Source organism: Lagopus muta, chromosome 16 (assembly GCF_023343835.1).
Source record: "Lagopus muta isolate bLagMut1 chromosome 16, bLagMut1 primary, whole genome shotgun sequence".
NCBI classification, from domain to species: Eukaryota; Metazoa; Chordata; class Aves; order Galliformes; family Phasianidae; genus Lagopus; species Lagopus muta.
In genome coordinates, this window is record NC_064448.1 from 10,254,199 (window position 1) to 10,268,167 (window position 13,969).

A 13,969-nucleotide genomic window follows, 5' to 3' on the forward strand; every position below is an offset into this window, starting at 1 on the left:
TTCCTTGCAGTGAAAGGTGCTTGGTTCATAATGAAATTGTAGTGTGATTCCAGCTCGAGTAATTCTATCCTCCCACCAAAGCTGAGAGCTGCCAGGACCCAAAGCTGTGCAGGTGACTTTACGAGCAAGGGCCAGCCCTGCAGCACCTCCTGGCATTGCTCCTGGGAGGTGAGGATGAGGATCCGACCCATCTCAAGGCTCCCCCATTGAAGGGGGCTGGGAATGATGAGCAGCCTCCCCCAGTACCCAGCCTGATGAGGAGAGAGCACACAGCCCCCACTACGTTCCTTTGCTCTTGGAAACCTGGCCATCCCACTGCAGCAAATGCAGGGCAATATGTGATGCGCTGCCATGAGAAGTTATATCTAATCCTGGGCAGAGTCTTGCCATGGGCTCCCAGCCCTTTGCTGCCTTGGAGACACAGGGGCATGAGCATGGGCAGAAGGGCAAAGCAAGGCTAGCAGGAGCCCTGGAGCAGCTGAGATGGAGAGCTGAGCACTCTGTTCTTCCAGCCCTCCTTTAGTTGCACTCATACTGCAAACCAGCACCCCAGTATCACCTGCAAAAACACCCACCTCGTACATTCTGCATTAGTTGACTTTCTGTCCCCACAAATAATGCTGGCAGAGCAGCAGAAAGCTCTCTAATGGGCTCACAGAGTAATAAAGTAGCCTCACCAGGAATAAAGCCTAAAGCAGTTACTGTGCCAGGTATTATGCTGATTGACCACACTGCAGTTCAAAGTCAAGAAGAGCTGAGGATATGGTGATAAAACATTTGGTCTAAAATCAGACTCTAAATTGCCCTTTTGGACAGCACAGCATTTCATCCAGGAGGACTGTTATTCCTCTCATCTCTCCCCTGCAAAAACTCGCTGTTCAAAGAGATAATTTTGCACTGCTCGTGTGCTGAGGTGAGGAATGCTGCACTCTGAGCCGTGTGAATGCTCATACTGAGGTGATGAACCATGGGGGTGCAAACTTCCTTCATACACCTCCCTGCTCCAAAGGGTTAACACTGCTGAGATCCCTCTGGTGAGACTGGGAAACTCCCCATTACATTTCACTGTGTTGCTAATTATGGCCTCACAAGCCCAAGTCAATTAGCGAGGTTTCTTCCTGTGTGCCTCTTTGCCTCTTGGATTTCTTCTCCATCATTAGGAACTCCTGCCTGGGTCTGGCTTCACTGCTCTGGGGTTGAACTTGGTCATCTCAGTGGTCTTTTCCAACCTTGGTGATGAGGATAAGGGGTTGCTCCTTGTCTAGGAGCAGCAGCTCTGCAGGCAGTCTGGCAGCAGAACGTGAGCCGTGCGGAGCAATTGCACCTGCTCACAGGAGGAGAACAGGGGGAGCCGATATCCTTGTTCAAACATGGAAAAAATTACTGCAACAAGGAAAGCAATGAGTTCTCCGTGATGTTCAAACGTGAGGGATTTGCTCTGTAGGGAGAGAGATTTAGGTTAACCGCCTGGAATTGAAAGGTTCTCAGTGGGAGGTTGGGAGCACAGGGAGGGCTCGGGCAGGTCTGACCCCAAGGCACACAGGGAGGTCAGGTAACTTTTCAGAGCCAGTTACTGCATTTTCTACTAAAGCTAATAGTGAATAAAGGCTGATGTCACTCTGCTCTACTCAAGGGTTGCTGTGATTATACCAAAACGGGTAATAGGACAAGGAAGAGGCACTTGGTGCTTTTTATCTGTGCCATTCAGAGAGCAGGAAGGTTGGGGTTAAAGCATGTTACAGCTCTAATGAAAGGCGATTCACACCGTCACGTCTTGATTTCACTCTCATGCAGTGAAGGCAAATATTCTCAGCAGAGGGGGCACCGCTCAGTCGCTTGGCAGTAAGGCTGTGATGGCCTTGGGCGAGTAGGAGAGCACATCCTTCCTGTCAGGCTGACTGCATGTGTTGGTGTCCCAGGGGCTCGCCATCCCATGCCGTGTTGCCATTGCCTCCATCTCTCCCAGCATCCGATCCCAAACCCAGCGTGCCCTGAGCCACCTGCAGATCCTCCCCCGCTGAGGGCAGAGGGCAGCTTCTGGGTGGCACAGACTGGGATTTTGGGGTGGCTCTTTTGGACATGCCAGCGGGTCGTAGGGGATTCTGCAGCACACGTCAACCAGAGGACGGAGCAGGATGACCTCCAGCATGAGCTCCTTGCCCTGTGTGATGGACCAGAGCTTGGCACTCTAGTCGGACTTCATGCAATAAGCACAGGGCACAGCAGCATTTTGAAAGAGTATATAAAACCACTGGGCAATGAAAAATATCATTTAGCCCATAAAAAAAACCCTTTAAGCTCGAAGGGTGAGCTCCCTCTGAATTGTTAGAATGGTCTGAAGGCTTAACAAGTTATTTAAAGTCATTGGAGGATGTAAGTGTTAAGGCCACCTTCATCATTAACAGGTAACAGTGGGAATACTAGGATCTTAACTATGAGACTGGGACCTAAACATGACCTGATGCTCCCAATTGCATGAGAAACACAGCCATGCTGCCACTTCACATTTTTCCATTTAAATGCACACTGGCAGAAACTAGGCTTTATCTAAATGACTGCAACCTGTGTGCTAGGAACAGAGCGTGGTGAGACTCCTATGGACAAGGCTGCCTCTGAAAATAGGCTTAAAACGGTACATTAACTAACGGGTTTCCACCAGACAGGAAGCCTGGGGTGTGAAATTTCACATCGTGTTCGTTTCTACACCATTCACATTTCCCATCCTTTCCATTTGTGCTTGTCCTTCTCACCAGTGTTCCCTAGGAAGAGTTGGAAAGGGCTCTCGTGGGCACCTGGTGGCCCATGGACTGGGGCACAGGTCACTCCAGGGGGGTGGTGGGGACACGGACCTGGAGGCGTTCAAGAAATGTTCAGGTGTTGTACCAAAGGACACGAGCTGAGGGGAAATATCGATGGCAGGTGGGTGGTTGGACTGCATGTCAGAGGTCTTTCCCAACCTTGGTGATTCCATGATTCTACGATACGATTCCAGGATTCTGCACTTCTGCAGCTAAATGCATTGGGCAGCTGCTCAAAGCACCCTCTGCTGAGCACAGGGTTGGTGCTTTTCAAGACAGCAAATGAGAAACACCTGTCTGCTGTGGTGGTCATTGCTCGGTGATCCATTTCCACTGCCAGAGGTGGTCCCAGGCATTCTGAGTGAAGTCCTGTTGGCCCAAAGCAAGGGGAAGAAAGAAAACGAGTGAGGATGTGGTGGAAGAGGAAGGAGGGATGGGACAAGGACAAGTCATGGGCACCACGGGCACCATGGCCGAGGCCAACCCCAGCACAAGGAGACACTGGTTCAGGTCTATTTTTCTTATCTTTTATTATAAAGAAAGGTAAGATAAGCATCGTGAATGTGCCAGGTGCTGCGAACACAGCACCATCAAACAACATAAAAAAGTAAAATAAAAATAAAAGAAAAATGCACCTTATGAGAAACCGTAATTATGCTCTCTAATTCTTCATAAATAGACAAAAATCATTGTCAGCAATTTTTTAAATAGATGGACATATGGCAGGAAAAATATAATAATGCCATACAACATGGATATAAATTGTCCATTTCTTGCTGTACAAATAATAGAAACAAGTTTGGCAGGCTTTTTTTTGTTGGTTTTTTTTTTATACACATCTCCCTTCTATGTATAACTAAAAAATGTGCTACAATTAATATAAAATGCTTTTACTATAAAGTAAACTACTAATTTTTTTCACAAAAAAATCTTAAAGATGTCTTTAGCACAGCTCTAAAACACTTAGTAAACTACTTACAACTATCCAACAAATTATATTTTCATGATCTGTTTCACATTTTCCCTCCCATGTTTTGCCTTCTCCTCTCACCCCACCTACCTAAGAATAGTTTTTATTTACTTTTTGTATTTTTTTTTGCCAGACATCCAAGGCCTTTGCATGTACAATATTCACACAAACTTCACATTTTTCTTGCACAAAGTTTAGTGCTGTTAGCAAGTCAAAAGAGTGCATCCTCCTACTGAGCTGGCCTAATGCTTGAGGACACCAGACCTGGGCTTATGCTGCATCTAAAAGCAGTTCACTAGGAAAGTAGTCTGTAGCTAAGCTGATGGCAAGCAGAAAAATTGTGTCCTTATTTCATTATTATTTTTTTTGTTGGTTTTGTGTTTATTTATTTTTTATACTATTTTCTTTTTTTTTTTTTTTTTGTTGTTCTTTGTGATTAACGAGGTTCTGGTCTTCCACGGAAAGTAGACTTTAGAGTTCAAAAGCAATCAGAGAAAACTGCTCTTAGAGCCTGGGGACGAAGCCAGCGGCGAGGTGCAGAGGTTGCTCTCTTGGCAGTACGACTTGCTCGGAGCCTCGCCACGCTGTCTGTAAGATAGACCCTGCCACGTGTCCTTCATCTGAGCCTCCTGGGACAGATGGACAGCCTTAGGTGAGGTAGAGTGCCTTGTCCCTCGGCAGCATGCTGTAAGGGAAACGAGAGCAGGAGGTGAGATGGGCAGCAGGGCGGCGCTTGGCAGCAGAAATGGGCACTTGCTCAGCCATCTGCACACCTGGCTCAGGGTCACACAACACCCCGAGCTGGAAGGCACTAATGGGGATCGTCGAGCCCAACCTCTGGATCCACACAGCCCACCTGAACCCCATGGCTGGGAGCAGTGCCCAAACGCTCCTCGAGCTCCGGCAGCTCGGGGCTGTGGCCCCAGGAGACGAGTGGGTCCCTCTCCCACATTAAAGCACGATGTGGTATTGCTCTGAAGCCCATTTCATTTCAACAGGGCTTACTGTTTGCACACATCTGATCGTCTCCACAAAGACGCCTTGGCCTTAAAAGTAGAGAAGAACACTGCAAGGCTTTGGGAAATTCTGGTGTGGGTGTGATTGTGAGTGGAATAATGGGAAAACAGCAGCCAACAAGCAGTGCTTTTGTTGATAGAGTGCAGCACAGACAAGTCTGCATTTTGCTAATCTCCACGTTTTATAATCTGCATTTTAAATGCAGAGTGTTCCCTACTGCACTCAGCAAAGATTTAATACCAGTGAACAGCAGAGAGGTATTCTGATACTAAAACTTCATTAATTTTACAAAATAGGCTACAGAACACTTCCCAGTTCATTACAGCATATTGCCATAAATAATTGAACCCGAACTAAGTGCATTTGTGATGTTGCGCCTCTGTCTTTTTATAAAGTTTGCTCACTTAGTGTCTGATTTGGAAGTTTCCCCTGCTTAAGAGTGAATTGCTTCATGGTTAGCAGGGATTGGTGAGGCTGCCAGAATCTGGATGGAGCAGCTGGCTGTATGTGGACAAGGTTTACCTGAGATCATCTCCTCCTTAACCCCAAAGAGTGGGAAAAGAGGAGGAAAGGTGCTGAATGCTGATACCCCAAAAAGAACCCAATCTGGGTGGGGAGGCGAGGCCTCACTTTGCAATCAGCCTGGATGTGACTGCAGAGAGCACCATCACTTCTGGGCTTCAACATTTCTGTGCCACATTGCTGGGCGTCCACAGCTCGCCCACCAGGTTGGCATCAATGAGGGACAGCAATGCCAAGGGAGAGACAAGCCAGCACACCTCTGTCACAGCACCAGGCAATGACACACAGGTACTGGTTCTAAGCAGCTCACATAATTTGCAGGCCTAGGCTATGGATGAGGTGAAATTCATTGGAATTTTTGGAACACACAGAATAATGCAGGCTGGAAGGGCCTTGGAAGTGCCTGGTTCCCATGCAAAGCAGGGTCAGAACTGAGCAGGTGGCTCAGCATCTTCACTGGGCCTTAACAACATGTCCCGAAACCTGGAGGATAAAGTCACCTACTGCTAATGAAAAGAAGGAGGTAGGAAGATGACTGCCATTCAGTGCTGCCATCACAAACCTAAACAGTAGGAGACAAATGCAAACAAATGCTGAAGACAGCTTTGGTATGGAAAGAGAAAAAAAAATGGTGAGGTGCCTGTAGGAATATCGAAAGTATTTGCAAACTGAGCTGCAACCAGGATAGAGGGGAGCTTGGTGCATTGGAGAAACTCACTGCAAACGCAGGTATTCGGTGGGTGCCTGGGAATGAGCAAGTGTGAGAGCAAGGCTGTCAGGTGGGGGAGACAGGGGACTGCGTAAGTCTGTGATACGATGGCAGAAAGCAACGAAATTGGATGCTGCAATTGCTTGTGGGATGTGATAGTCATGCACTAAGATGGGGAAAGGAGGCTCGTGTCTTTGCTAGCAGGCTGGGTTAGCTTGGGCTCGAGCCCAGAAAGAGCTAGAAAAATTGGATGGAAGTCAGTGAGCACAAACTCATTTTAAATGGGGAGAGGATGGGCTAAGAAACATCTAAAGCTCCCTCTAGTATGGTTGATTTATGAATTAAGGAGTGTCTGCTCGAAAGATCCTGGAATCTGAGGGGTGTAAGGGAAGAAGAAAAGTCCAATAGCATTATAATCAGTACCAGTTGGCTGGGGGAAAAAAAAAAAAGCTTCAGCAATCCTTCCTAAAGAGATCTATTAGATGGGGAAGGACAGAGAGAAAGCCCACCTTGTTAGCTTTTCAGATGTCTGGATGACAAGCACAAAAGGAAATGCAAGACTGGGAGGTTTTACCCCAGCTAAAGCAGTGCCAGTGCATCACAAAAGCTAAAGAAATGCCAAGGGCAGGCATGAAATCAGCATCCTCATCTGAGAGCCAGGCACACTGCTGGTGTGCTGGGCCAGTCAATGAGATCATTGCTTTCAGGAACCTGGGGCTCCATAGCTGAGCACCAGGACAGAAAATAATCCCTTCCCCACCCAGACTATTGCTGATTTTGCTTAAATTACAATTAAGCTGAATGCCATTTGGAGGTTGAAACGGGCAGTAACATGATCCAGAGGCTTCCCAATGATACCCAAAGCCGTGCTGATGAATCATACCCAGTGAGATGTCTGTTCCCTTTGCTGCTCTGCACAAGCCTTGCTGGCAGCTGTAGCTCACCCTGTGCCCATAGAATCATAGAATCATAGAATCACTAAGGTTGGAAAAGACCTAAAAGATCACCCAGTCCAACCGTTCACCTATTCCCAATAGCTCCTACTAAACCATGTCCCTCAACGCAACATCCAGTCTTTCCTTGCCCAGCTCAGAGCAAGGCAGCAAGGGGCAGCCCGAAAGCTCTGAGCACAGCTAGCAAATCAGTGCAGAACTGGATAAACAGCACAGGCAAGAAGATGAAGAGATCTGGATAATCACTTTCCTGGACAACACATTTAAGATACACATGGGCTGCATTTCAGCAGTAAGAAGGGGGTTGTTCCTACTGATGTGTGTGGACACTACAAGTGGACACTACAGAATTGTAGAATCACGGAATCATTAATGTTGGAAAGACCACTGAAGTCATCCAGTCCAACCACCCTGCCATCCCCACCACAGGCACTACACCACGTCCCTCAGTGCCACATCTAACCTTGTCTCAAAAACCTGCAGGGAGGGCCCTCTGGCAGCAAATATTAGGGGCTGGTGGGAGCAGGTGGTGATGGCAGTGCTCGTGCACCAGGCTGCACAGTGAAATGAAGGGAAGCCGGTCAGTCTTGGTGCAGGAGATGGTCTCTTAAAAGAGATGGTGATGTTTTTTTGGTGCACTAGGAGCTCTCTGATCCATATGCATCTGAGTTCATTTCTGTAACCCACTCTCGTAATTATCTGGTAGTCTCTGCATAATCTGTCTGGTTTTAAAATGATTTTTTTTCCAGGAAGCTGTGATAAACCCATGAAATTCGATCTTTCTGCTGTGACAAAGTCATGAAATGCATGAGCTTTGATCATGAATTGCATGGGCCCTGTGCTAACAATACAGCGCTAGCGCTGGATGGCAAAGGGCTTGTTTTAGCAACACAAAACCCAATCCTGCCTACAATGTTAGCATTTCCCCCGTGTCTGGGAGTCACCTCTGCTCGGCATCTCCACAAATAAGCCTCCAAGCGTTTTGCCCGCAGCATCTAAAATGATTTTTATCATCGAGTGCCAAAGAACTTCCTCTCCTGGGGCTGTCTGCTGGGCCTTTGCTAAGCAGCGTGCCAGATTCTGCACTAGAGCCCACAACAATCCCCATAGCTGACACCCTCCGCAGGCAGATACAGCCCTATTCTCATGGCTTGGTGAGTTATTTATTTCCCTGAAAGGAATAAACGTCTGTACAGTCTGTGCCCAGCCCAGCAATTGTAAGTGCACTGCTGGCACAGGCGGGAGCTGCACTCTGAAAAGCCTGGGAGCTTGCTATTATCTCCAGTGAAAGCACTATGTTCCAGCACTTCAAGCAAATCAAACAATACTCAGAAGCTACCAACCTCCTTCCCTACCTGCTCTAGCAGCAGCCACCGTGCCTGTTTGACAGAGCACAAGAGCAGGCTTGAAGCTGTTAATGCTGAGCCAAGAGAGCTGGATTAAGCTGTGTTTGGAAATGGCTTTTACACCCTCACTCTTGGCCGGCTTTGAGATGATCCTGATGTTTTTATTTATTGGGGAATTCAGGCAGCATTAAAGGGACCTTTGTGCAGGCCCTTTCAGGGGGTAAGTGGGAAGATCTGGCCAGAAGTCCACCTGCAAGGTGCAGAGGACTGAAGTATCACAGCTCCAAGGAGGATGAGGCATTGTGCCCTCTATGCTTAAACCCTGGGATGGACAGAGACAGCTAGAGGAGACTGTGGCCTTGGTGGTAAGAGTGATCACTTCAGAAGCAGGACATTGCTTATGGACACGGCCAAACGCTCTCCAACACCAGTATCCATTTGGACTCCAACCCCAGCATCTCCTGGGATTCTGCTTGTGGTACACTACAGAGCCACAAAAAGTGAAGCTCTTCAACATGCTCAGTTTAAGCTTCTCTAGCAAGCAGCAAACCCACAAATGCTGCAATAATTGTAATCATAGGGCATAATCACAGAATCATAGAATCATTATGGTTGGAAAAGACCTCTCAGATCTTCTAGTCCAACCATCCACCTACCAACAATATTGCCCAGCCTGTCCCTAAGTACCACATCTACACATTGCACCAAACACTCACAAGACATAAATACTTTTGTACTCTGGGTGATGGCCATGCTGAACTCATGTACTGGGCTGGGCTTCCCTGTCTTGCTCTGGAAGGAAATGTCTCAAACCCTTCCATTGCTCACGGGATGGAAAAACTCCAAAAAGAGAAAGCCATTCATGTCCAATGAAAATATTATCTGTGATTTTTAAGCTACCTGCTTCTATAGCATCATATCAGTGAGCCCACAGGGAAGAGGAAACCTTGAGCACCATTTACCATAATTAGTCTTTCAACTTGCTGTCCATTTTGGGGTAGGTTCCCAGCTGTTGTAAGCTGTCAGACTTCCAACCATTTACAAAGACACGCTGCACTCTGTGCTTTGTGGTTAAAAAGTGCTGACCCCTTTTGCTCACAGGAGGCAGAAAGAGCTCTGCAGAAATTGCTCCCACAACTCAGTGATGGGTAAACCAAGTTTACTGGCACTTCAAGCAACTCAAGTGATTCAAGCCTAGGACTCAAGCTATGGGAGGAAGCACTGTGACAAAGAAATGCAAATTGTTTGTGCAACGTGACATCTTCCTCTCTTTATCACCCATCCCTTTTGAAACAACAAACAACCATAGGTTCATAGATGAGATGAGAGAAAATATGTGAGCAAAGCCCTGCTGTCTACTGGCCTGCAGTGGTTAATGCCACACTCTCTGCTGGGGTAGTCATTGTCCCACTCAGTGCTTCCTGCAGGGTTTGATGCACCAGGCGAACGGGGTCCAACGCTGTTTGGAAACTCAGAGGAGATGTGTGAGAAGTCCTGTGGGGTGGAGAGAAAAGGAAGGGTTAAATGCATGGACAGAGGCAGGAGACACCGAGCACCTAAGAATATTGCACAAACATGATTGCATGCCCCAAAAGCACTGCAGTGCAGGGTGTAGAGCCCTTACATGAGGAGAACAGCCCAGGACCCAAAGCTCCATGGTGGAGCTGAGCAGAACATGAGCTGCTGCAAGCATGTATCCATGCAGCTACATCTCCCATCCCTCTGCCCCTCTGTTATTTGGGTCCTCAAGGGAGTGGTATGTAGCTGCAGGAGAAGCACAGCCAGGAAAGCCTTCACATCAATATTTGGGCAATCGAACCCATTTTTCCACTTGAAGTGCAGCTCCCTTTGCAGTAAGGCATCAGCCCGTCACAGAGCATGGTAACAAGGTGAGGAACAGCCACACAAGCAATGCTGTCTCTGTCAGCTGTCACTGCTGGCAATTTAACGAGGGCTCTGTGGGGCTGTTTGATCTGAAAGCCAATCATGATCCCAATTTTGCGGGGCCTCCTTAATTAGGCAATGCGTATGAAAAAGCAGAGTTGTGGCAGTTACCTGACCAAGATTATGATTTTATCAGAAACATCCAAATTAGGGAAGCAAGTCTTTTTTTTTCCTTACATTTAAATTTTTACTAACAAACACGTGGAACGAAGCTTCACAAAATGCTGCCCTCAGCAACTACAAATATCCCAATTAACGTGATTATGAGGATCCCCTGAAATACCAAGGCTACATTTGCTTATGCAGAGCCAAAGCACTACCAAAGTGTGGGACAAGTTACGTGGGATACCCTGAGCAAGCTGGAAATAAAATTCTGTGCTTGGATTTACTTTCCCAGATGTATCATCTTCTTCTAGTGGTCAGGAATGACTGTGCTTCCATGTCCCTGCTCTCCTTTTCCCTTCTTCCACTGTAATAGCTATTCCAAAATGAACAATTTGTGTTTTCTCAAAGCTAGTCCCAAACTGAATGGGTCATATTATGTGAAAGAAAGCTTTGTTCATTGCTAAAGTACTGTGTGAATTTTGTGATATACAGCTAGTAAACATGTGAAACCCAAATTACTCAACCATCTGGGTGAATAATACAGTTAAAAGTATCATCAAGTAAATGGTAGCAGCTGTGAATTCAGAGCATATGTCCTTCACTATGAATAGTTGGTCCAGTTCATATTCCAGATGGAGAAGCTCTGGAAACCACTCATCTCCCTCTCCATATACTGGCATGTTCTCTATGAGACAGAGGGCTGGTTCTTGCTGCAGCCTGTTTTTCCTCCAGATCCATGTTCCTATCAGGTTTAGAGGAGCAGCAGAGACTCCTCAGCCTGGCTGCTCAGTGCTGCCAGCCACAGGCACGGCTATGGGTGGTTTCCCTCAGCAGATTTTACACCTGCCTAGCATGGGTCTGTGTGATTCCTGTTGCTGTTATGCTGTTAGCACAAGGATACATGTAAGTATCCTCTTGGCTCCCTGCCACAACAGCAATGTCCTCCAATTGCTAGGCAGTTTTGGGGAAAAATATTCATGTTATGTCTTTTTTTTTTTTTTGTGGCATTCCCTCCATCCTTTTTCTCTTCATCCTGGTGAAACCCAACTCCGCTGTTCTCTGGTGACCTTCCAGCTCTTTTGGCAATGTTACCAGGGGGATTCTCACTGCCCATCTCACTGAACCCATTGCTTCAGATGACCATCGGTGAATCCAGGCAAGGCCGAGGGACCACAAGCACAAGGAACTTCTACCAGGGGCAAACCCAACTCCTGCAGCTTTTCCCATGGACAAAGCCTTCACTGCTCCAGTTGCAAACACTGCCCTGTCTGTGGGGGTACTGATGCTCCTAGGTGTCTCAGCACTTTGGACAACACCGCCCCAAAATGCGTGATGGAGGATGTGCAAAGTGAGCAAAAGCCAGGAGAGGCTTCCCTGACTGCCACCACTGGGGCTGATCTCCACGCTGTGGTGACTCACACCAAAATCCTTCCAGAAGGGACGATATCTCCACCCCCAAACCACACAATGACCAACTGACCCAACGCAATGAAGAGGAAACATCCACCTTTTATCAAGCACATCGCTGGTCACGCACTCACCTGCTGCCCGGGAGGCGAGGAGTTCATGGGAGGCTGTACCTGTAGTGCCATGGGGGGGGACAGGAGGGGCTGCTGGGGGACCTGCTGCATGCTGATGGGCTGGCTGAGGAGAGAGCTCTGCGGGTGATGCAAGGAGAGCTGCTGGTGCAGGGGAGGGCTGATCTGGAAGGCGGGTGGTGGGGAGGCACTGATGCTGGGCAGCATGGGCTTGGAGGGCAGGGTCCTGGGGAGGCTGGGGTGGCCGCGGTAGCTCTGCAGGTCCGATGGGGACAGGAAGGAGCCCAGGCCAGGGTAGGGCGACGAAGCCTGCGGTGGCATAGGGTACATGGTCTGCTTGGGTGGGATCATCTTGGAAGGTGGGTTGGTTTGGGCACTTTTCGTCTCCCCCTGGTCAGCAGAGCTCTGTGGGAAAACAGACTGGAAGTGGGTGAGGGAGGAAGGACGCACCATCATCTGTCCACAGGCACTTGTCCTGCCCAACCACGCAGAAGCATGATTTGCACCAAGGTCCTCCTGGGGCTTGGACCGATCATGCTGCTGAACTCTACGCCTGTCCTACCCAGCACATGCACCTCCAGCCCAGTGGCTGAGCACAGAACCCGGAGCTAAGAAATTTAAGTCCAATAACTCAACTGTGTGTTGAAAATGTTTTTCACAATAAGACTGGTGAGGCACTGGCCCAGTGAGGTGATGGATGCCCCATCCCTGGAGAGGGTTCAAAGTCAGGTTGGACCAGGCTCTGAGCACCTGATTTATCTGTAGGCATCCCTGCTCCCTTTCAGAGTGGCTTCAACCTCAAATGATTCTATGACTGTGATCTGGCAGAGCCTGGAGCACAGGAGAGGCACTAATCAGCATGGAGACAAACTGCCTGTCCACTGCTCACTGCTTAGGCCCACGTAGGTGGGTGACAAGATCACTTTTGCTTCCATTAAGGAACAAATGGGACTGTAAAAATACTCCTTTCTTAATCTTGAGCATTTCTGCAGCCCTGTGGGGTCTATAGTGCACAACACAATGGTGGCCTCATTTCTGAAGGAATAAGAGAAGAATAACAGGACATTATCTGGCTCGGACAATGAGGTTTTTCTCCGGCGATGGGCTCTGTAATGATCCTCCAGATCTCTTCTCACCCATCAGCAGGGAACACACAGTGCTGTTTTACTCAAAATAAACTTGTTCTGCAAAAAATTGGTCATTGGAGAAAAATGGATCCATGGAGTGTGGTGACTCCATGCCCTCCATACCCCACATCACTGCTATACATGTTCAAGGTAAAACCCTCATAGGTTTCTGGAATAAGAGCTTTTAAATCCCCAAATAGTTCTTTCCACCTCCGTTTCAGACATCTGTCCCTGCTGCTGTTCTGTTCACAAGTTAAGACAGTGACAGTGCTCATGTCTGTGCCAAAGCTTTGAGCCTGCCCAGCCCACACCACAGTCACATGGATTCCACAGATGATGGTGGATCTGGGACATCACGTTATCTCCTGTAGCAGCTAAATATGATTAGTAGGTACTGAGGGTGTGGTATAGAACTAAGCACATACAGTACATCTAGCACAGCACATCCAGGGAGCATGAAGCAGACAAGGCATTTTGCTGCTCCAGCCCCATTCTGCCCCCCAGAGTGTCCTGAGCATGTCCCAGCACTGGGCCAGGAGCTGCAGGCTTGCTGGAAAGCCCACAAAAGCTTTGTGAGTCTTTGCACTTGTGACTGGCCAAACACAGCAGAGATGGATCAAGGCATGGACCAAGACATGAGATGTTCAAAGAAGAACTAAGGCACCCTAAGCGACATGGCAGCAGTTCAGTATACCACTGCAAGGTGCTTGTGGGCAGGAGATGGAGCATCACTCCAGCAGAGGTGGCCTCACCAGTGCAGGTCTAGCCTCCTCCCTCACCTTTCTCAGTGTTGAGATATGGGCAGCAAGGAGAAGCAGGTTTGTGGGGTGGCAGCTACACGAACTACCATCTGTTGGCACTCTTGGAGCTCATGGTCCAGGACAGGTGGGGATCCGTCCCCCCCCTTTTTGTGTGCCTTCCCTCAGTCCTGGCACTACCA

The 13,969-nt window shown here is 48.2% G+C and overlaps 1 protein-coding gene across 2 annotated transcripts in view; it reads right to left on the reverse strand.

Annotated features, from left to right (window-relative positions):
* Positions 1-3,297: 3,297 nt before the first annotated feature.
* Positions 3,298-13,969, reverse strand: part of TOX2 (TOX high mobility group box family member 2) — a 113,008-nt gene continuing 102,336 nt past the window's right edge. The window contains exons 7-9 of one of the 2 annotated variants that reach the window (XM_048963543.1): positions 11,906-12,322; positions 9,679-9,809; positions 3,298-4,453 (exon numbers count right to left, since the gene is read on the reverse strand). In XM_048963543.1, the coding sequence (XP_048819500.1) occupies positions 4,417-4,453; positions 9,679-9,809; positions 11,906-12,322 (585 nt within the window). In that variant the 3' untranslated portion in view covers positions 3,298-4,416. The remainder of the gene's footprint in view (positions 4,454-9,678; positions 9,810-11,905; positions 12,323-13,969) is intronic. The other variant, XM_048963544.1, reaches the window with a different exon arrangement.